The 22,656-nt window shown below is 37.4% G+C and overlaps 1 protein-coding gene across 2 annotated transcripts in view; it reads left to right on the top strand.

Moving 5' to 3' along the window:
- Nucleotides 1-22,656, top strand: part of SIPA1L1 (signal induced proliferation associated 1 like 1) — a 200,891-nt gene that overhangs the window by 153,774 nt on the left and 24,461 nt on the right. For both annotated transcript variants that reach the window (XM_056492556.1, XM_056492555.1), the window contains 6 exons: nucleotides 29-186; nucleotides 3,689-4,265; nucleotides 5,353-5,627; nucleotides 9,191-9,466; nucleotides 17,440-17,589; nucleotides 22,133-22,257. In XM_056492556.1, the coding sequence (XP_056348531.1) occupies nucleotides 29-186; nucleotides 3,689-4,265; nucleotides 5,353-5,627; nucleotides 9,191-9,466; nucleotides 17,440-17,589; nucleotides 22,133-22,257 (1,561 nt within the window). The remainder of the gene's footprint in view (nucleotides 1-28; nucleotides 187-3,688; nucleotides 4,266-5,352; nucleotides 5,628-9,190; nucleotides 9,467-17,439; nucleotides 17,590-22,132; nucleotides 22,258-22,656) is intronic.

Below are 22,656 nucleotides of genomic sequence, written 5' to 3'. Positions count from 1 at the left end.
CCTTTTGTTTTTCCCCCCCTCATTAAAGCTTCTGAGAAAACGACATATTGGAAATGATATTGTGACAATAGTTTTCCAGGAGCCTGGAGCACAACCATTCAGCCCAAAGAACATTCGGTCCCACTTCCAGCACGTCTTTGTCATTGTGAGAGTGCACGGCCCCTGCACTGACAGCGTTTGTTACAGGTACCTATTGCTGCAGTCACTGCAAACAGGGAATCTGACTGCAAGCCAGCTCTCACTCTTCTCTTAAGTTCTCAGTAGAGAAATTTAATGAAATCTGAGGGTCTAAAAGGTTTTGAATCATGGGAATTTAGAACTCATTTACAATACAAATAGACACACGAATATGTAGATGAAACATGCCCAGTGAGTAAAGTGCTGCTGTCAGGAGTGAGTACACACACACACACAAACACAAATGTGCACATACACTTAAATATCAAGCACTTGGAAATTATTTTAGAATTTCCTTCTCACTTTCTTTTTATTCCCTTCATAAAAGGTATGCTAGAATATTTTTGCATTGATAGAAATAGAACAAAGGAAAAAAAACTCTTCAATTGTTTGCTTAGATAGTTTAGTCATCTTTTGAGATTCATTTCAGCTTATGCTCCATTTTTGAAATTAAGACAGTTAAAAAGTTTGACTTAGCCTTTCAGGAAGAAGCTAAGCTCTCTGAAATAGCATAATTTCTTCTCTCATTTCAGTCCAACAAAGAAATGACAGAGAATTATGCAGCAAAAAATAAAGTCTTAATGTGACCTTAAAGTCAACGTGATTAAAGTAGAAAATGGTAATTGATAGTAACATGTAATAAAGAATTGCAAGATGATATTCCTGTTAGTATAATTTTAAAACTAAATTGCAAGCATATAGAAAAAATGTTTTTTAGTTACCCTTCTTTTTACTATCAGTGAATGCTCTTACCTTTGTTATAGACTGAACTCCTTAAGTACTTTCATTTTGAAATGTTGACTGATCTCAGAAAACTTCTATAAAGCATTCTCATTTAAAATACAAAATGTGAGAGCAGTTGATTTAGAGCATGTATCTTGAGATGAGGTAGCCTTACAATTAGCTGGTTTTTGCTGAAATACAAATATTCACTTAAGTATTTTATTAAAACAAGTGCTTATTTAGCAGAAAATCTAAGATTGCTGTGTATGAATTGGGGTATTCATTATTTTTTGAGTAAGTATAAAAGTTTTTGGTAGAGTTCACAGGGCATCTCTGAAATTGATGCTGAGCTTTGTACACGTATTAACTCTCCTGGACTAAGAATGCTCGTGTTGATACTCTTTCTCGTGCACCTTATTGAAAAATTCAACTGTTGCATAGTTTATGGGTTCTTACACTCTTAGACATATGTTTCAGCTCTTACCCCGTACAGAAAATTATTCTGAAGCAAAGGGAATGTAGGAAATGCATCCACAAAGATTGCATCTTCCACTTGAATTGTATATTACAATGTAGATCTGCTTTTGTCTGTTACTTTTAGTAGTATGACTGTATATATTTCCTCCTTTTAAAAGACATGGGAAAGATTGATACTTGCAAAACTGTAATAAATTAAAGTATCTGAGGGTTCTTCTTTTGACCTTCAGACTCCTGAATCACCTCATTTTTCAAGTGTTTTCAACTACAAGGGCTGGAACTTAATTGGTTGCTTAATAGTAATTTTGGCTTTAGTGATGGTACAGCCTTAAATTTTAAGGGGAGGGGAAACAGGTATGCAAACTAGCTGGGAGAATATCAGTGTTCATTTTGATACACAAGGCCACCAGAGCATTGTATCTTCTCTGTATTGTCTTTAAGATTGAAATACTTTTCTTTCCCGTCCTCTCAGTGCAAACACTTGATTTAAATTTGTAGAAATCTATTATGAAAAGTTTTTCTAGGAAACTTTTCAAAGTAAGTTTGACCTCTTTTTCACTGAATTTTTTGGAAGAGTTTTATGGATTCATAATTCTAGACAAAACAGGAAACCATATAGCATAAAAATGTACTGGAATTTATATTTTAAAACTACATAAAAGGAATAAAACCAAGCACTGTCTTGGCCAGTGATTCTCCCTCCCAACTAAGATAAACAATATTTCAAAAATCTGGCATCTCTGAGCATTGCTTGCTTTTTAAAACTGTTCTAGCATGTGTTAAAGATTGAATTCTTATCCCTGGGATTCATGACACTGAAAACTGAACCAAACAAAATCTTAGTTTCTGGTAGGTTTTCATTGCATCCTATAGTTGTGTTTAACATTTAGGCTCCCATATCTTAATAACAGACCCTTCAGGACCACTAAAAATGAGTCAGATAGTTGCTTCATGAGCACCCCCTATTGCATACTTTGGGATATACTGGCATACATTTGGAGGAAATATAACAGTAATAATATCTTTCAATATCAGTTGCCAGAAAATATAATAATTAGAGAACAGCAAAAGCAAAACAAACAAACAAACCTCGCTACCACTCAAAACCAGAAGATACAGTTGTAGATTGAGGATTTTTTTTTTATTTTTATTTTTGCTGTTTCTATATGTCCCCTCAAAAGATATACTCTGAAATCCTAGTTGCTCAGATTTTTTTGGGGGAATTTTCTCTGATTATGTTTAAGAATTCAGATAAAATCAAAATGTGAAAATAATACCGGCCAATGTTCTAAGTGAAACACCACATACTTTTCTAATGTGATCAAGTTTTATCCTATCCTTCTTTATTTCCATTACCATGATATCTTGGCCAAAGTTAGTTAATGCTTTTTCAGATCTAGTTAGAGATATGTGGTAAATTGGAACATTTCTTGTCACAAAACTATTGAAGTAGAGTTTCAGTCTCTTAGGATAGTTTGCCAAGTGAATGATACTGGATTAGAATGTCAAGTCTCCAGTGGTTCCAAACAACTCTCATCTGATTTATATCAAAAGAGAATTGAGAACAGCTAAGCTGGTCAATGTTGCCTCAAGCAATCTTATTGTCAGTCTATCATTTGGTACAGGAACTAAAAGGAAGAGTTGAAAAAGAGCTTATCTGTTCCAACTGTGTATCTCTGAACTTCTCAGAAGTTTTTTATTTCTGGTATTTTTGGAGTTGTCCCTCTATCACTGGCATGCAATATCAGCTAGTGAGATGTTTTACAGAAATGTAAAACAGTAGTGTGATGTATATATGCATTCAGTCACCAGATGATCTTCTTGGAACTGGCCTTGTGAGATTACTTCATTGCCTTTATCTTTTTAATGTACTCATTTAATCTGTATTTCTAGTGTTCATCATACACTTGGCACTGCTTTCAGATGAGCCTTTCAGCATTAAGTAGCTACATTCTAAGATAGCCTTTCTGATAGTGTGAGTTAGAGATTTTCTTTTTATACCAAAACCAAACAAAATTCAGAACTGCCATACATAAGTGATTACTTATTAAAAAAAAACCCTACAGTTTTATACTTGAAGCTCTTTCAAGCTGGGAATGACTCAAAAATGCCTATATGCAAAAAAGTGGCTTTCTGTTTATATAGTAGGGGGGCAGAACCTCCACACTGGCAACATTAATATGTAAATTTAGACATATTGCCGAGGAAAGAAAAGAAAAATTGAGAGAATGTATTGTCTGTAAGCAAAAATGCCTGAATTTACCCTAGAGTGAAAGACTGTGTTTCTTCCTTATTCTTTTATTTCATCTAGTGTTGCTGTGACAAGATCCAGAGATGTACCATCCTTTGGCCCACCTATTCCAAAAGGTGTGACATTTCCTAAATCAAATGTGTTCAGGGACTTCTTACTAGCCAAAGTCATTAATGCAGAGAATGCTGCTCATAAATCAGAAAAGTTCCGCGCGATGGCCACCAGGACCCGGCAAGAGTACTTGAAAGACTTGGCAGAGAAGAATGTCACCAACACACCCATTGATCCTTCTGGCAAGTTCCCCTTCATCTCACTTGCATCAAAAAAGAAGGAAAAGTCCAAACCTTATCAAGGAGCAGAGATCTATAGTTCTGGTGCTATTGTCTGGAGTGTCCATGCAAAAGACTACAGCAAGGGTATGGAAATAGACTGTCTCCTAGGCATCTCTAATGAGTTCGTAGTCCTCATTGAACAGGACACAAAAAGCGTGGTGTTCAATTGCTCCTGTCGAGATGTGATAGGCTGGACTTCAACTGACACAAATATCAAAATATTCTATGAGAGAGGTGAATGTGTTTCTTTGGAGAGCTTCATCAGCAACATCGATGACATCAAGGAGATTGTCAAAAGGCTGGAGGTTAGAATGTGTTCTCTTGTTTGGTTCCCTTTCTTTGCTTTCTCCTCTCACCCCTCAGCCAAGAAAAGCTTCAATTCAAATAAAGCCTGGAATTCCTAAAGCTATTTAAATAGTTTATCATTAAATTTATAAGGACTTCCCGGCTTCTGTTTCTCAAAACTGACTATTGCTGTCATTTTATCAGGTATCAACTAGTCTCACCTGGCTGTGTGTATGTGAAAAATGTATTCATATATTAAAAAGCCAGGTCCTTCACATGCTTAAGTTGCTCTCACATAATGAGTATAGAAGTGTCACATTATTTCTTCTGCTTGTTTTCCTTCCCTTTCTCTGTTTTATAGGCTTGCTGTATCTTGTTTCAAATGAATCTGCAATATCTTTGAGACTAACTTATTATGTTGCCAGCAGGGTGCAGTCCCAATCTCTGCTGCAACCTTGAGATATTCTCTGAATGCATGTGATAAACTAAAAATGCAGTGAATCATGGTATCTCCCTATAAAACATCTGTCCATACTCATTTTATATCCAATTAAGTTATGTAAGAACGTGCTACATTTCACTCTTTCCTGCAATTTCACAACTGTAGTTGTATAACAGCTACAGAAATAAAGGAAATCTAGGCCTTATTAGATTGCCCTTGATGATATTCATGCTCATGGTACATGGAAGAGTTGGCATAGTCCCCAGTTTACTGTGCTTAGTAGCTGCATGCTACCACATTCTGATTGAAAAGTAATTTTTCTGTTTCCCAAAATAGCCAGAAATGGAGAATGTTTTTTTGGTTACTAAAGTGTAAAAGACAGAGATGCTTGTGTAACTCCATGTGTTTTTCTGTTGTGTGCTGCCATGTATCTTCAAAAATTCCTGTGGTTGCAGTAAAAATTCCAAGGCGGAACTTGAGTAACCAGATTCTACTGAAAATATTTGTTTGAGCAAAAAGACTTATTTCAGCTGAATACATATCTAGGACTGCAATATATGTCCCTTGATCATGATCCTTGGGAGCTGGTTGTTCAAAACTTGAGCCCTCTGCTAGCCCCGGGGGTGTCTCAGTGCATTAAATGCTGTGTACATTTCAATTCCCAGCTCGTGACCAAGGGCTGTGAAACGGTGGAGATGACCCTGCGCAGGAATGGCCTGGGCCAGCTGGGGTTCCACGTGAACTACGAGGGCATAGTGGCAGACGTGGAGCCCTACGGCTACGCCTGGCAGGCGGGGCTGCGCCAGGGCAGCCGCCTGGTGGAGATCTGCAAGGTGGCCGTGGCCACCCTGAGCCACGAGCAAATGATCGATCTGCTCAGGACATCGGTGACAGTGAAGGTCGTCATTGTCCCTCCCTATGAGGACTGCACGCCACGCAGGTATTTTGCAGTAGCTGTGTTTGCTCTGAAATTGGATCTTTTGCGGGAAGCACCACCACAGTGTGTCAGCCTCTGAAAAAATGTGGTAGAATTATAATACAGCATTCAATATTTTAAGATTAGAAGAGAGCAAGAAAAACTGCCCATCTTCTGTCTCCATGCCCCCCAAATATTCATTGAATACCAAAATGTAATAACATGTGTGAAGAAGTTCATGTAACTGTGGAATTTAACATGGAAATCAAACAACTTTTTAGTCATAATTGTGTGCTTAGCACGCATCAAAATTGATTGTACACGTTCCTGCCTGCTTTCCCATTTGCTACTAGTTTGTAATGCCTGTGAATATAATTCTTGAAAGCTAGGAATAGACTCACATGCTTCTATTTTCACAATAAGTAAGGCTGTAAATGATATGGGGTTATCAAAGGTTTGGATCTGGCCAGAGAAATTTCTGCAAATGGTAATTCTTTACTCCACAGATCTTGTTCCATCTCTCTCACTTCCCATCTGTACTAAGCCTGAAGCTCATGGCAATTACATTGCTGCTTTTATAATTTAAAACTGTTGCTTCATCAGAAATAAGCAGTAATAGGTGCTTTTTTCTTAAACTGGGCATTAAGTCCCTCCATTTTCCTGAATTCACACCAAAGCTTTTATAATTTTTATGAATTCTCAGTGTTGTCTGTAGCCTTCAGCCACATCACTAAGTCTGATTGCATATTCCTGACATCCTGTATTTGTATCCTAGAAGTGCTGCTATGTGATTAAAATGGAATGATGTTTAATGGAATAAATCTGCCTGCAGGCTAGCTGAAGGCTCAGGATAGGTTTGCCAAGAAGCAGGTACAGGTACCAAAGTTAAAAGGGCTCTTTGGATGAGAGACTGAGAGAGCATTTTTGCACTGCTCTTTTTTAACCAGTCTATACCTCTGTAGTTGTAATTGCTAAATCTTTGTATACTCAAGACTGGAGCTGAATTTCAACAGATATATATTATATCTATATGAAATTGGGTGTCTGAGTAAAGACCTGGTACTTACATAAAAGAAAAAATCCATGTTTGTTCTTACTGTAAGCAACATTAACTCCTTTTGTAAATGCTAGCAGAAGCGGGGCAGAGAGAAAAGGAATTTTATTTGTCCTTTAGTTGTCAGTGGAAAATAGAATACATGTCAGGGATTAAAATGAGCAGTGGCATAAGGTCACTCATGAGATATTTGGAAAGCTTTTGTGCAGTATTTAGCAGCCTGAGCAAATGGAAAGTTCAGCTGCAATCATCATGAAAGGATTAGAGCCGAAAAATCAGTGTGGAAAGTGCAGATCCTATTATTTCTGAACTAAATTAAATACAGCCAAAACCAGGCTGTATCCAAACCCATAGCAGTAAGATAAATTACTACACTTTTTGAAATACTGTACTCAGAGTTTTCTTGTTGCCATCTAGAGAGAAAATGTTCATGGTGGATTATTGCTAGTTATAAAATTCCATAAAGCAGCTCTTGATTTCACCACCCCCCCCCCCAATTTGCTCTATCCAAAATCATAAAAGTTCAAGAACTGTGTCTTGAATTTGTATTACAAATAATAGTAATACATGTATCCTACATGTATTGCTAGAGATTTCAATTAAGTATTTGCACAAAGCAGTTTCTCTTTTGGCCATCAGTTTTTTGCAATTGGAGTCCTTTCTTTGTCCTCTGGAGGTCACTGAGTATTTGTACTACAGTAACTTCTGCAGACCATAACTAAAATGAAGATCTGTTCTGCTTGGAATACTAAATTCATATGAGAAGCAGTCTCTATCCTAATAAATTGGTTGGCATGAAGTTGGAAGAAGATCAGGGGTACAGTTAGATAAGCTGACTTGGCAACAGGCACATGTACAAGGTCAGTAGGAGATGCAAAAATATATAAATTCACATTCTCATCCCCTGTGCAGAGGCAGGCCTTGTTATGGTTAAGTCTCTACTAAACCATGGTTATTAAAACATTGCCACTGAACTAATTTAGTAGACTGATTGCTGACCTTGGAGCTAAGGACACAGCATTAAGAGGAAATTCCTGCTTGTTAAACTGTAAGTACAGTGCAGGGGGAAAAAGAGAAACTCAAACTAAGTACATAAGCAGTAGGGATGGAATAGAGACATAAAATATGAAGACAAAAGAAAAAACAAAGGATATAAATTATCAATATTGTAGTTCAGTTTTGAGTGGCTTTATCTCCTGCTCATCCCTCTCTATCATGCAGTGGATCCCATCAGAGTGGCCTGGGAGACTTTCAGGTGAATCTGACCTACATATGCTTCAGAACTGCTTTCCAACTGATCATTTAATTTAGACATAAGGACTAGAGGGTAGACCAACATAAAACCACAAAATGAGTATGCTGAGGTCTTGCTGCCCACAATACTGTTTCACTTTGTCTTTTGTCTTTTCCCATTAGACTGCACAACTTGCTTATGTCAGCATGGTCAGATAACAAGTTCTGTCTTGTTTCTTGTTTTTGCAGGGAAGATATACTAATACTTCTCTCGCCTAATGGTGTAATTGTTTAGAGGAAGAGCTGTGGGTTCAGAAATTTGGAGTGTTTTTTTTATTTTTCTTTGCATTAGAGAGTGTTGTACGTAGATAAAGTAATCCTGAATCAAAAATACTCACTTAATATTCACTCAGAAATATATGTATTTGTCAAGAGAAATACCAAAATTATCCTTACTCAAGTGGAAGATCACATCTTTTTTCCAAGTGCCTTGTTTGAAATGCATGCAGAAGTTTGTCCTGCTTCTTATGCAGGCTGCATTAGCTTACGTCCTGTTCTAGTCAGATTTTTATGCTGTGCTGTTCCTCAGGAAGCATTGGACATCTCTTTGGAGTTTGGCATCATTTGGTTTCTAGCAAGTCTTTCCATAATGTGCAGATTTATCAACTGAGGTACTCCAAAGCCAAAGGTGTTTGAAAGTTATGTAGAGTGCCTTATTTCATGTGACTGTTGTGTTTTAATGCCTGTGCATCAGGAAGGTGTGTCTCAAAAACAACAAAAATTTCTGGCCTTATTTGTCTAGGTGCAGGTAAGTTCCAGAGCCCGTGGCTTTTTTTAAGAAGGGGAGATGCCCTTCTAACATAACTTTTTAGCTCTTGTAGCCCAGTAAGCAGATGGAGAGTATCACTTTTGACTAACTGGAATGCAAGAATGGATGGCTATAAGCTCTTCTGGAGGGATAGACAAGGACAGGCACTGGTTTGGGCAGTGTTTGATTGTCTAGGGCTCAGTGTGATGACAACAGGGTTGTTAATGGGTGAGAATCAGGGGTAAGGCCAACAGGGCAGATTCCATGGTAGTCGTTGTGGATCACTCACCAGGACCAAGAGGCAGACTCTCATCATCACTAGTCCTTTTTCCTGAGAAAGTGTTCTAAAATTTGTTAAATAAAAGTTTCTTAAAAGGAAAATATACTTTCATAGAATTGATTCAGCTTCTGTCTTCAGATTTCTCTTCTTGTGAACAGGACATATATTTTTAAATTTTTTTATAGCTGCATATTAAATTTCTTCATTTCCAGGAGTTCTTCAGAAAACTACCGTATGCCAGTGATGGAGTACAAAGTGAATGAAGGAATGCCATATGAATTCAAATTTCCCTTCAGAAATAATAATAAATGGCAACGAAACGCGAGCAAAGGACAGGGACCTCATGTGGCTCAGGTACCATCTCAACTCCAAAGTCCAGTACCATCTAGGATGGCCTCTGGAAAAGGAGAAGGAAAAATGCCACCCCCAGAACGAGCCAACATTCCCCGAAGCATCTCTAGTGATGGGCGCCCGTTGGAGAGCAGGAGGTACGTGACTTCTTCACATATGGCTTTTCATTGCTGCTCTGAATCTTGCCTGGAAAAATTCACAGGAGTTTTATCTAAGTATCTGAAGACTGCTTTTAATCTTGGTTTTAATTAGTCAAAAGGCAGCATGACTATGAGTGAAACAATAGTCGAAAGGAAATACCTTTCCAGGCACCATTAACCACAAAGTGAAGTGTGCTGGGATGTTTCCCTATGTTGGATGGTATTCTGAAACTGCTGTATTGTTATTGAAGTTTTAAATGAGTTATAGTCAGACTTTTAGAGCTAAGTGTTCATGAACATCTGCATTTGGAAAAAGTAAATTAAAAATTTATCTTTTTCATAGGCTTGGTGGAATCGCCTAAAGCACCCAAGGCAGAAATAGTATCTGACAGGATTCTTAGTAAGAGAATTTTGACTAGTATAGAAAGCAAATTTATCTGATTGGGGAGTGTTCAGACATTTTAGGCTAGAGGAGAAATTGGTCTAAGTTTGGATTTCTTCAGGGTGGTTTGGGGTTTTTTGCTCTTTTGAGTTCTTTAAACAAGAAGGCGATGGCTAGGATAAAGGTATCAGGTCCATCATTTCAGAGTATTTTCATTCTTTCATGAAAAGAGATTTATTTGATAACATACAAATGAACTATCATTGTCTTGATTATCTATACAAATTTGTGAAGGGAAAAAAGTTAATAGCGTGTATTTCTTATTTTGGACAATTCCTTAGGAAAAAAAAAAGCTTTAGATAGATTCTGATCATCTTTGTGGATGAAAAATATAAAGCAGTAATAAGATGCATATTGTAGAAAGTCTAAAAGAGAGTCCTAATGAAACAACTTAAAACTTTTTTTACGTCCTGAGGAACTGGGGTCGGAAAAACATGTTCAAAGGTAGTACAGCCAAGGCCAAGAGATTACCAAGGTGAAATTGAAACTTCTCTGTTGGATACCTTGTTAGGAAATTGCAATGGTTACTAAGGACTTAATATTCTTACTTTCTTTTTCTTAAATATATACTTTAAAAGCTCCCATCTGTGGGATTCAGGAAAAAAAAACAACCCTGAAACACTGAAGGCACTAGTAATTTCACAGACAACCTGACTAGATTGTCTGTTTAAAAAGGTTGCAGAAGCCACTGAAATGCTGGTATTTGATTCTGAAATGCTATTTGGACCAACATAAAAATTGCATGGCTACAGGCTGTATCTGCCTGTTAGAGTTGAAGGCAGATGCTGAACTGGAAGGAACAGCAGCTGAGCTGGTGGCATTTTTTGCTCTCTCCAGTGCTGAACAAAGTTCTTACGTAGTTCCAGAAGGCACAGTAATACCTAGGAAAAGTTTAAGGCAGTGCCAGACTATCAGATTCTGTTGAGTTGCTGGTTTTTCTGATGCTTCAATCTCACCATGATACTAACCAGAGAGCTTGGGTAGAGTCTGGAGCTGGCTCCTGTGGAAGAGAGAGCCTTTGGCTGCCCTGAAAGAAGGGGTGTTAACAACTCTCTGTTCCTGGTGCATAAAATTGTATGCAGGCACCATCACATACCTAAGGCATTCAAGATTTATCCAGTCTCTGGAGGCTTCTACAGGGAATTATGGCCTGATAAATGTTTGCAAAGTGAAAATTACATTTTCTTAGTCAGTGCTTGTTTTCAAAAAGTGAAACTTTGACTTTTCATTTCCGTCGTTTTCAGGGCATGTAGCTGGATTTTTGTTTATTTTTCCTCTAGGCATTCTTTTAAGTATTCTTTTTATTATTATTCAAAAAAGCTTCTATTGGATCTTTCATCCTTAAAAATATATTATCAAAGTAGCTTTTAAATTTCACTGGGAATTTTTCTGGATGCTTGAAAAATGTCTTCTCTCATCTTTCTGGTCTGCTAAACATGTTAGTCTTGGATGAATCAAGTTTAAATATATCATCCCTTGCATAAGCTTAATGTCTTGCCAGTTAAAGGGAAGAAATACATTTTTGCCATTTTAAAGAAATACAGGATGGGGGAAAAACCTCAACAATAGGCTCACTGCAAGACTCATTTGTCTTTACGTGCTGAAAGAAAGCTTTGCTTTTCAGGAAGCTCAGATACTTCTAATTGTGTAAAGTCTTAAAATCAACAAAGGTGTGTTTTTCATAGACCTCTTAATTACTGTCTCATTTAGATTTTCACCACTATTTTCATATTTACCCTAAAGAACACTGAGGAGGAGGTGCTGAAATCTGTGCATGCTTCTGGTGCAGGCAGCAGTAATGGTGCTCTGCTGTGCTTTGCTTACTTTAGTCCATTTAAATATGTTAAAAATAAATAAAATCTGTATTACCAGTCTTGAGAACAGGAGGATTTCATTTCATATGCATCCAGACATCATCTTCCCATAGAGACTGCTATTATAGGTGGGAGAGAATGTTGCCTGACAGTCCCTCATTCTGAGAAGGCAGACAAATGCCCAGTCCTGTGTAACCAGCAGAGTATTTAAATTTGCCTTATTTGGATTGTATTCATATATCCAACTTACTAGCTTATTTTCTGTGATCTTCTCAGTACCCAGATCCTTGAATGTAGTCATTATTGATATGGATGGGTTTTGGTAGGCAGGAAAAATAACACAGAACTTTATAAATCTTAAAATAAATCTCTAATGTTACTGCAACATTAAGACTGAAAAATCTAATAATATAAATTCAATAAATTCCAAGTTATGTCTTCTTTCACAATATTAATGAGTCCATGGGGTCCTATATAGCCTATAACCCAGAATGAATATCAGAAGGATATGTTAAGGAAAAAACAATAAACCACATATGTGTGAAGTAAACCAGAGCTAATGTTATTGGAAAACATGTAATTATAGAGCTTGATTTTTTTTTTGTTTGTTTGTTTTGGTTTTTTTTTTGTTTATTTCCCCCCTCTCCTCACAATTTTCAGGTGTTTTGTACACTTGGTTTCCACACTATATCAAGAAAAAACGTGTGAGGAAGGGAGAGGAGATAATGGTAGATAATAACTTATTCTTAATTAATTTGTCATAAACTGGGACTGGTTTTAACTAAAACTTGATTTGACAGACATTTGAAAAAGTGTGGACATCAGTGATCAAAACATGCTGAAGACCCAAGTCTGGACTTGAGCACTTCAGTCTGCAGTTGAGTACTGTTGGATGAAAGCTCAAGGCTCTTAGTGAGAAAATTTCTGAGCACGGTCAATATTTTAAACCAAATGGAAAACTTCACTATGGCATGACTGCAGTCACACACTGGTAGTAAAATTCCACAGTATGGAAGTTTTAGGACAATATTATTGATTAGTTTTGTGTCATATTGAGGACTTTGAAGCACAGTCCTGCCCTAAGACTCCATACTTACTGGAATGATGCCCATTACAGTGATAGTAATGCCAGTTGTAGTTTATAGTTTAATTCCTGCAGGTGGATTCTATTTTAAACTGTTCCCATATTACCTAAAAATCCTAATCTGCTGCAGTTTATCTTGGATCAGTGACATTATTTCCAAATATAAACAAATTGGTTTCTGTACTCATCTTGCCACCTGTCAAGTCAGCATTGTAGTACATGCACTGCCTACCTCATGGGGTTTCCAGATTTGTTATTTAAATGTTCTCATAACATTCTTTAAATTAAAACATGTACTAACATGAAATTATATACCACACACTTCCTACCAACTCTGGGACCTAGAGCTGGATGTAGCAGTGGAAAAATCAAAGGTTTGTTGGTGTGCATGCCTGTGTGGCCAAACTCTTGCAATGTAAAAACATCTGAGAAGAGCCATGCTGTGTCATGTCAAGATTTGGTCATTCTTGTTTGACAAGGGCCATCAATGGGGACCAGGGAAAAGCATAGGAAATGTTTACAAGTGTAAAGGAAGACTTTCTACTGGGTCTGACAGTCCCCTTGCTGTCTGCTGTGTAGGATTGCCTGGAGCAGGGTGCACCTGTACTGCTGTGGCTGCTATCTCTTATCCAGTTCTTGCCAATCTTGGTAGTTCTAGATCTCCTACTTGTTCTTTTGTTATGAAGGATAGTGAATAATCACTGATTGCTTGGTCCAGTGTAGTTCATGTTTGGATGAAGTGAAGCAGAGAGGTTAAGTTTCTCTATAATCACTGGGGCCAGAGCTTGTTCAGTGTGTCTTCATACACAAACTCCTCTATAGTTCTGGTGTCGCACTAACTGCCTCTATATCTTTTCTTGTTACAATATGTGTTTTCTGAAAGGTGCTGATCAAGTTGAAAAAAAAAAAACCAAAAAAGTGAGAAGGTACAACATGATAGCATAATTGCATTTTCTGTTTCATTTACTATCCCCTTCCTCAAAATTGCTGGGTTTTTTTTCCCTTTTGAATGGAATGGATTGATTTCCTTTAAACATGAGAGCATTTGACACAGTGTTTGAAGGGAATTGTTGTGGCTTGCAGTATTATTAGGATTGTAAACTCAAACACATGGAAGGTAAGCATGCCAGAATTAAATTTGCTGTGCTGTTTTTTTTCAGAACTCTTGTGTAACTGTATAGTCAGATGCTTCTTTTGATTAAATTACAAGAATTTCTTTTAACAGAGGACATCTGCCTCATTCAATTCACACAGTGGATGCAGCTCATTAAAGAAGAGCTATTTAGTATTTTTTTTCCTCTTCATTACTCTGTCCCTTATTTACTGGATGACATTCAAATCCTGTTGTAAAGATGCCATTCCTAATTCCCCTCTAAGTTTTACAGTGGTGCCCATTACTATAGTTTCTGAATGCTTCATGGGTATTAATTAAACTTATTTTTCAAAATTCTTGAGTTAGAAGAAATGTCTTTGGCCCTCTTCAGATTAAGAACAAAGGTAGAGAGATAAATTATGTTCTAATAATTTGTTCTGCTTATTTTGGCCATCTCATATTTGGAAGTGTGCCCAGCTTTGTTAATATTTTATATATTCAAATTATAGCCTCAGTTGACTTCAGCTGCTGTAGGAAGATTTCAGCTCAGAGATATAGTGAGCCTTGGAATCAGATAAGGCCTTTGAAAAATTAAAATTAGCAACAACAAATGAAAAATTGTCATTAACAAATACAGTAGTGATCACATTGGAGTGCTCCAGCAATGTAAGAATTCAATTTGCCAACTCAGCGCTGACTGTAAGGGCATTTTTCCTTTTCTACCAGCCTGACCATCCTTTGTTTCTGAGCTCTTGCTGGAGAAGTTGTAGTACAGTATAGGACCTGAGCCTGTACAGTTTTACAGGAAAAGGCACCTGTGTATGATCTTGTAATTAGACTGCCTTGGGCCATAGGCACAAAGTGACCTAGACTGACATTTTTCTTATGATGTGTGTGCTACATACCTATGTATACTGAATGCGTGGGGAAAATTACAGCTAATGACAAGGAAATGAATTTATTAAGAGCAAGATGGAATCTTTCAATGTCTGTGTTGTCATATTAAACAAAATAAATGTATGCCCATTCCACTCACTACCTTCACAAAAGATGATGTTCTTCCCATACTTGGCAAGTCTCAACCAGTTCTTTCAGGATGAACTAGATCTGTTAGAACTAAATCATGCATGGGGTAATCCCAGTTCAATTGACTGCAATGTAATTGTATCTGTTTAATGTAATGGACGCTTGGCCTATTTTTAAATACAATTGTGGGACTCATGCACTTAACCATTTTGGCATTTCTTCTTAAAACTCTCTTTTGAAATAGATAAGAGCTTGCTTTAGTATGGTTTTTAATTATAAATAAAAGGCTCAGATTATCTTAGCTATAAGGGCATAATGCTAACACAACACAAGACACCTTTTGTCTTAGGAAATGCCTTTCATCAAAAGATTTCAAAGCAGCTCAGAAAGTCAATTTGAACTAATTTGCTCTAAAGTTCTCTTCTATATTTCACACAAAATGAAATGTCTTATAGTATTAGTCTGTTTTAGTGCAATTATGAATTGTACTAACAAAAATATACTTCTGCTTTAATTAAAGAATGTCCTACCTGACTGGTTGTTCATTTCTATTGTTCAGACCACATTTATAATACAATTTTGTTAGCCCTCAAGGTCTTTCATCTTTGTAAATGGGTTAGAACTCCATGACATAGTTCTGAAATCTTGATGTTCCTTCTGAACAGCGCTGTCACTTTTTGGGAAGGCATAACTGAATCTGAAATGAAAATGTAAGGATTTTTCAACCAGAAATCATTTTAAAGAAATTATTTGAGAAGTAATTGGTTTCCTTGCCATCAGTTGTAATTTAGTGTTGGGAGAAAAGGTCATACTTTTAAACTGTGTATTGCTCTGCAAGCATAACTGAGTTTAAATGTGTGTGCCTTTATAGGCAAGCGAATGCTAATGAAAGTGCATTTTTGTGTGGCAAAATATTTTTTTTCTTTTTATAGGAGTGCTTCTGAAAAAACAAAGTGCTTGGCTTATGGGTCCCCAAGTTTTTAAGTTTTCAACCATCTTCTTTGCAATAAAATATTTCAGCATCATTGCGTGATAAATGTGGGATAAGTTAAAATATAGTTGGTAGACTAGAAAGGCATTACTGGATTTGGTGTAGTACTTACCATGGTTAGGCCTTAAATAATTTCTTTTTTGTCTCAGAAAAAAAGGTTACTATTAGTTACATGCACTTCATGAAATTCCAGATGATCAAGATGTTTGATCCAGTCCTACTGCTCTTTCCATTTTAGGATTTTTTTAGTTTACTGCTTTCTTGCAAAGTACTTAGGAGGACCATGTACATTTGAAATAAATGTAAATATAGATATATATACACATACTGTTTTGATAGATATGCATACAAAAGGAACAGGAATCAGTTCAATAGCTTTCTTTTTAATTTTCAAAATATTTTTTAAATTTGTCAAGTTTTTACAGTATTGTGGTGAGAGCTAATTTAAAGTCTGCCACTCCTTTAGAGATTAAATGGCTAGGCTAAGATCTTCTAAAGCCCAAGACCTGAGCTGGGTACTGAGGCAATTTATCTATATGTTTCACTGAAGTCATTATCTGTTTTTCAAATACTATTTAACTTGTGCAAATTAGTGTTTTTCCTAGATCAACTGAATAAAGGCTTTTGCTCACAGTAGAGGTTTGATGTTTGTGAATAGCATAACTCAAACTTCACTTAAATCATTGCGAAAGTTTTGAATAGCTTCCATCACGACTGAGTAGAACAAAGAACCAACTAATAGCAATGAATTCTGCTGAGGTTTGGGAAACAAAATGCACAAAGGCAGCAGTTATCTAAAAAAGCCTTTGACTACAGAGCAGGATATGAGTTGGACACTATAAACCTACTGCTTCCAGCCATTCTGCACAGCTGCATGTGTTGCACTTCTAGACTATTGATTTGCTGTATGGTTATTTTGACAGGTGAGGGCTTTATGTGACTCAGGTCTGTGTTTCCAAACAGAGTTCTCGATCTGTTGAGATAGTTTTATATTAGAATGTAAATTTTTAGGGTGAATTTTAAGGTGGCATGTATAGATTGTGTCGCATTTTTTTTAGCCCTGTGTTTTAATGTGGACAAGTTTGGTGGCATAGGTAAGCTTGATACTTTTGGAAGAGTTTGCACAGGCAGCTCATTACAGTTAGTTAAATTCTAGGAAAGAGTTTGCTATGAGAATTAGGAGTATTTTCTTCTATTTGGTATTTTGATGAGGAATGTCATATTTCATTATTCCTTACAATCAGTCTGTAATAACAGACTTTAGAAACCAGGATGTTTTCCTGGTGTGTGCCAGTATTCCCACAATGGCCTTTCTTTATTTCTTCCCTGCATCCAGGTTTTTACAGTTGATTTTTCATGGTTTCTAGTAGATTATTAAGGGGGAAATGTCTGATCCTTCAGCTGATGGGATTTCTGCTGTCTCCACGATGCCCTTGCTTGCCCTTGTGGCAGTTGCAGGGTGTTGCTGTGTGCCTTGCAGTGTGGCCCTGCTGATGTGAGGCTTCCCTTGCTCTGAACAGGCTGTCCCCTGGCTCCGACGTCTACGTCACCGTTTCCTCCATCGCCTTAGCGAGATCACAGCAGTGCCGGAACTCTCCAAGCAACTTGTCCTCCTCCAGTGACACTGGCTCTACTGGAGGCACGTACAGACAGAAATCTATGCCAGAAGGGTAGGCACCAGACTTTTTACATACTCTGTTTCAGCAGATTTTTTTGTTCTCTGTTCCATTTGTTGCAATGTGTACTCAAGGAGCGCTTACACAGGCTCCTGTCAGCTGTTGTTTACATGCGTTAAACCATGACTGTTTTCAAGTATCACTGTCATGGTTCTTGAAAAAAAAAATCCCTTAAAAATCCCTTGCTTCCATTTTTACCTTGCAGCCTAAGCACTCTCTCTGATCCTAGTCTACAGCTGCTCAGGTTACTACACAGAGGGACTTTTATATATTTAAAAACCTTCATTAAAGGTTCGGGTTTCATGTGGCAAATTGCTTCCTTTCACAGGTTTAGATTGTAAAATAAAAGAAGTAATAGGTTTGGGACTTTGCAGTCAGTTAATAGTTGAAGCAAAGTAGTATTGAGTGCAGCTAAGACTTAGATGTGTAGGCACAGAAGTGCTAATTAATCCACAGCTACCTTCTTTTTCACATATTCACAGTCCTTCTGTCTTAAGGCTTCCACTTTCCAGAAATCTTCAAACTCTCTGAAGTGTCAATGTAAGGGGCAACTTGTAGAGGAAGAAATTAAATCTGTATCATTTTCAGAGAGCACCACAAGGACCAATAAATCCAAGATCTCCAAGTAGAGAAAAAAATAATTGGCAGCAAAAAAGCTGCTACATTCCAAATTACTTCCTATAGAGAAGATAACGGGGCAAAACTGCTGATAGTTCACACTGCAAATCCTTCCTCTGAAGTATTCTTGAGTACTTTGTAGGTCATTGTGTGTTATTCATTTTGGTTTGTGTGTTTTATATAGTAGAAATATCTTTCTCTCTGTTTTAAAAATTATATTATTAGTACCATTAAATGCCATTGTCAGGAGCTGCTTAGTACGAGGCATTGTCTTTTTGCCTCTAGGTGCTCTGTGTCAATCCAAAGAACACTGTTCTGAGTATGTGTTTGAAAAAGTACTGCTTATTTAAGCTCCACAGCATTGAAGATGTGTCCTCCTTGTCCTTTCTGCAGCTCAGTTTGAGGTTTTATGAGGAGTCAGTCTCTTCTCTGCTGCTTGCTTTCATGAAGGCTTTGATTCATGACACTATCAGGCTGTTCTGGTCCTTGTTTTAGTTTGTGCTTAAGTCCTACTGACATCAGGAGATTAGCTCTTAAACCTGTTAAACTTTGCTCTAAGGAAACACTAGATATAGGTGTGTCCAGGGCTCTGCAGCTGGAAAAAAGCACTTAACCTCTTTATCCTCTATTGACTTTCTGGCTCATTCACATCACACCACCAGCATTTCTGTCCTACCTTGAATTCTGATGAGCAGCCTGTGCTTCCAGTATTGTTTGCTCTTTTCCAGCTATGTCATTTGCACTACAAAAAAGGTGTTGCTGCCATATGTCCTTAGACCATCACAACCATAACTGCTTGAGTAAGAAAGGATTTTCAGACACACTTGAAGGTTTATTTTGAATTGTCCTCAGAGCACGCCAGCACCCATCCCGGGTGTCTTTTTCTGTCTTTTGAGTTAATAATACACGTATGTTCACTGCAGCATTCTTCAAGCACTTTGCTGTTTAAGCAAAGGGATGTATCCTAGAAACCTTGACTATACTGTCATTTTGGGGTTTAAGTTTAATTCAGTGGAAAGAAACACAGCTTAAATGGAATAATGAAATTTTGAATTTTACATGTTCTTTATTGGATACTCTTTTAAACTAAGCCAAATTGCTTAACTTCAATTATTTTACTATTCTATTCCATTCCTATAAGAAAAGCAGTTTGCCTTTCATACTGTCCTTGTACACATGAGTCATACTTACTCAGGGCTTCCCAAACATCCACCAGGCTAAATAGAAAGCATGAAAAATGTGATTGGGAAGGAATGTTTTTCTTGTCTCAAGGAGGAATTTTATGTCTGTCCCTTTACTAAAAACCACTGCAGTTCCATGTGCATCTTCTGTTGAGATTGGTCTAAAGAAGCAGGTTCAGGCCATCTCTGCAATGATGTTTGGTGTCCCAGGGAGAGCTGGTCAGCATTACCCTGCAATGTATTGTTGAAATTGGGGAGAGAGATTGTAACATTTAGTTGGTAAGATATTAGAGGGAATGGGGGCTGGAGTAAGGGGGAGCCCTGTCCTGAAGGTAATCCTCCAGAGGTCATGTTCCAGTGTGCTCTAGGTATGCCACTCTCTGAGATTTCCCAGTGCAGGAAATCTCAACCTCACCATTTGTGTGTACATTTATTTATTGTTACACAGTGTGACAGAATTGGAAGGTTTGTGAAATTTAACTAATCAGAAGAGTGGGTGAGCCCAGCCTCTGTAAGATATTAGTACAAGCACTAATTGCTGCCTCTAGATTATTGATCCACATCTAAGCTGGGTTTAGGCAAAAACTTCACTGCCCTTGAATATCCAGATTGATCTTGATGTGTATATGTGTGTTCTCTTTACCTGTGCTGTGTTTGTGGGTTCACTATTGTGTCTACAACAAATGACTAGAATGTAAAATTTAATCATACATAGCTTGACAGCTTATATACATATGAACATTATGGAGGTTAGGTAAGAGGACATCACAGGAGAAAGCAAAATATTGATGCAGTGCAAATTCATTGCACCAAGATTTGTCTGGAGTTTGGCTTTTTCTTTTAGATGCCAGCTTCTAGCTATTTTATCATGAAAATATATTCTTCCTGTGAGAGTTAGTTTACAAATCTTAAAAGTTAGACCACAGATCAGTGTTTAAGAAATCAATCACCTTTGAAATGCTGTGTTTAGACTTTTTATACATATCTTGAATTGGTATTGAGTTCACCATGTTTAATTTAGGTATTTGATAAGTGAAATCCTATTTAGTCTGTGTGACTAGAAAAGGAAAAACATTACTTTTGCATAATTTCAATGTAAATTGTTTATATTCAGAAGGCAGATATATACAGGTTTTCCTTACTATTTTTAATTCATCAAAATGTGTGCTGACTGTAGCAGGGAGCAGTGAACAAAAGGGAAGTATGATCATGTTTAGGTGAATTTTTAGAATGCCAAAATTTCAATATATGCTGCACGTTACAGGCGTGTTCCAGCTGCTTGTCTTTGAGGATGGGAGTGGGATTTTGTTGTTCTGAGTCATATAAGGTTGCTGTGGTGGGTTTGTTTGAGTTAACAAGTGTGTGATCTTCAGATGGGAAAACCACACTGAGCTTGTTCTGACAGCTGGGAAGGTGTCTCACGTTGGAGGTTGTGTGGGGCAGTCTGTAGCTCATAGAGTGAGTAGAGAGCACAGCTGGGGTATTTTATTTTCTCTCATTTTATTAGACATTACAGCTGTAGAAATTCATTGATATAGAGATGATATATCAGCTTGTAATTATTTTGTGTGTTATTCTGTGCATGTAGAGTTGGAGGATTTTCTTTTTCCTTCAGGGTATGTCTGATTTAAAAAAAAAAAAATCCCAGAAATTCATTATTCTTGATGAATTCTTAATGATTCATCTGCTATTTCTGAATCCAGTTATAATTCCTACAGACTTATAAGTGATTTATGTGTAATACAGAACTGTAGATTTAAAGTCTTACAGGCTTTTAGACATATGAGGCATGTAGGCTTCAGTGTGGCACAGGGACACTGTGTGTCTCTTTTGTCATTAGCTTGTTCTCCTTGAGTTTCCTCTGTCTTATTGATCTTTCTGAAATCCATCTGCCTAATCTGCCAGGATTTAAAAAGTCCATTGAGCTTTCTTTTACAGTAATAGGTGTATGTCTCATTGCTTTCTTACCGCTATATTTAGTTTGCACTAATCCACTCAAATTACTTTATGATCAAATAACTTAAGAATTTACAGAATTTATAACCCTCAGGATCTGGGAATCCATACTCGACAACCGACTTTATAGAGACTTATTTAAAATATTTGGCAGCATTAATATTGTCCTACATAAATCCATGGTGTTGGCATATATGTCTGCATCACCCAGAGGTATGACCTTATCCTCTTGGCTGCAACTCAGGGAAGTGGCTGAGATCCATGGGATTGTCCCAACAAGCTTTCTGATGCTTTCTTTGACTAGTTTGAGGTAGTTGAAAGGATCCCATATTTTCCTGATAAACACATCTCATTTGCCTATGTGGTTTTCATCCAAACTTTTACATTTTACTCACTGTGGATGGTGAGTTTCCTACAACCGTGTAACAGTCTGGTCACATTTTCATGTAAACATCTGTGCAAATAAAAACTCATAATTTTCTTTCTTGATCTTTTGATCCATTTTTTTTTTTCAATTGTAGTATTGTAACCAGTTGTTCTTGACCAAGGATGCTCAATAGATTAATGTGTATTGTAATCTTATGCATTCAAGGTGATAAATGGATCTGGAGAGCTACCACAAAAATGAAATGGTTAAGCATTACAAAGCCCTCAAGCATTTGTGCTATGCGTTGGTTTGCCCTGTTGTTTGACACTGGCTTCTTTAAAGTGCTTTTTTTTCACTTGTGTGAGATGTATGTGTATTTAAAATGATGATCTGCTTTGTGTTTTGGGGAGAACAGGTTTGGAATTAGCCGTAGATCCCCCGCTTCCATTGACAGGCAGAACACGCAGTCGGACACGGGCGGCAGCGGCAAATCCACGCCGAGCTGGCAGAGGAGCGAGGACAGCATCGCTGACCAGATGGGTGGGTACGGGCTGGGGGCTCTGCAGGGTCACTCTGGCACTGGGTCACTTTGGCACACCCAGAGCCCCCCCAGGGCGCTGCTTTCAGCGCCTTTGAAAGTGAGTTTTGTTCATCAGGATGAATAATTAGGTCTGGAGCATGCACTGAAGCTTCTGCAATCTGCATCCTTGAGACCTATGAGTATCACCTGAGGAAGAGCTGATTTCATTTCCTTATTTGATTGTGGGATTAAATCTGCCTTAATGCTCTTACCCTGAAACACCCTGTCCTTTTAGAAGCAGCTGGGCAGGCACACTTATTAATTTGTCTTGCTGTGGAGAACCTGTTTGACCTTACCTGCTCTACTGAGTGGCTTGACTTAGTTTAATTTTTGCTAGTTTGTCTAAAGTGTTTGTGATG

This window comes from Oenanthe melanoleuca, chromosome 5, assembly GCF_029582105.1.
Source record: "Oenanthe melanoleuca isolate GR-GAL-2019-014 chromosome 5, OMel1.0, whole genome shotgun sequence".
In the NCBI taxonomy this organism is placed as follows: Eukaryota; Metazoa; Chordata; class Aves; order Passeriformes; family Muscicapidae; genus Oenanthe; species Oenanthe melanoleuca.
Note: the sequence above shows the minus strand (reverse complement) of the source record. Positions and strands in the feature narration are given on the sequence as shown.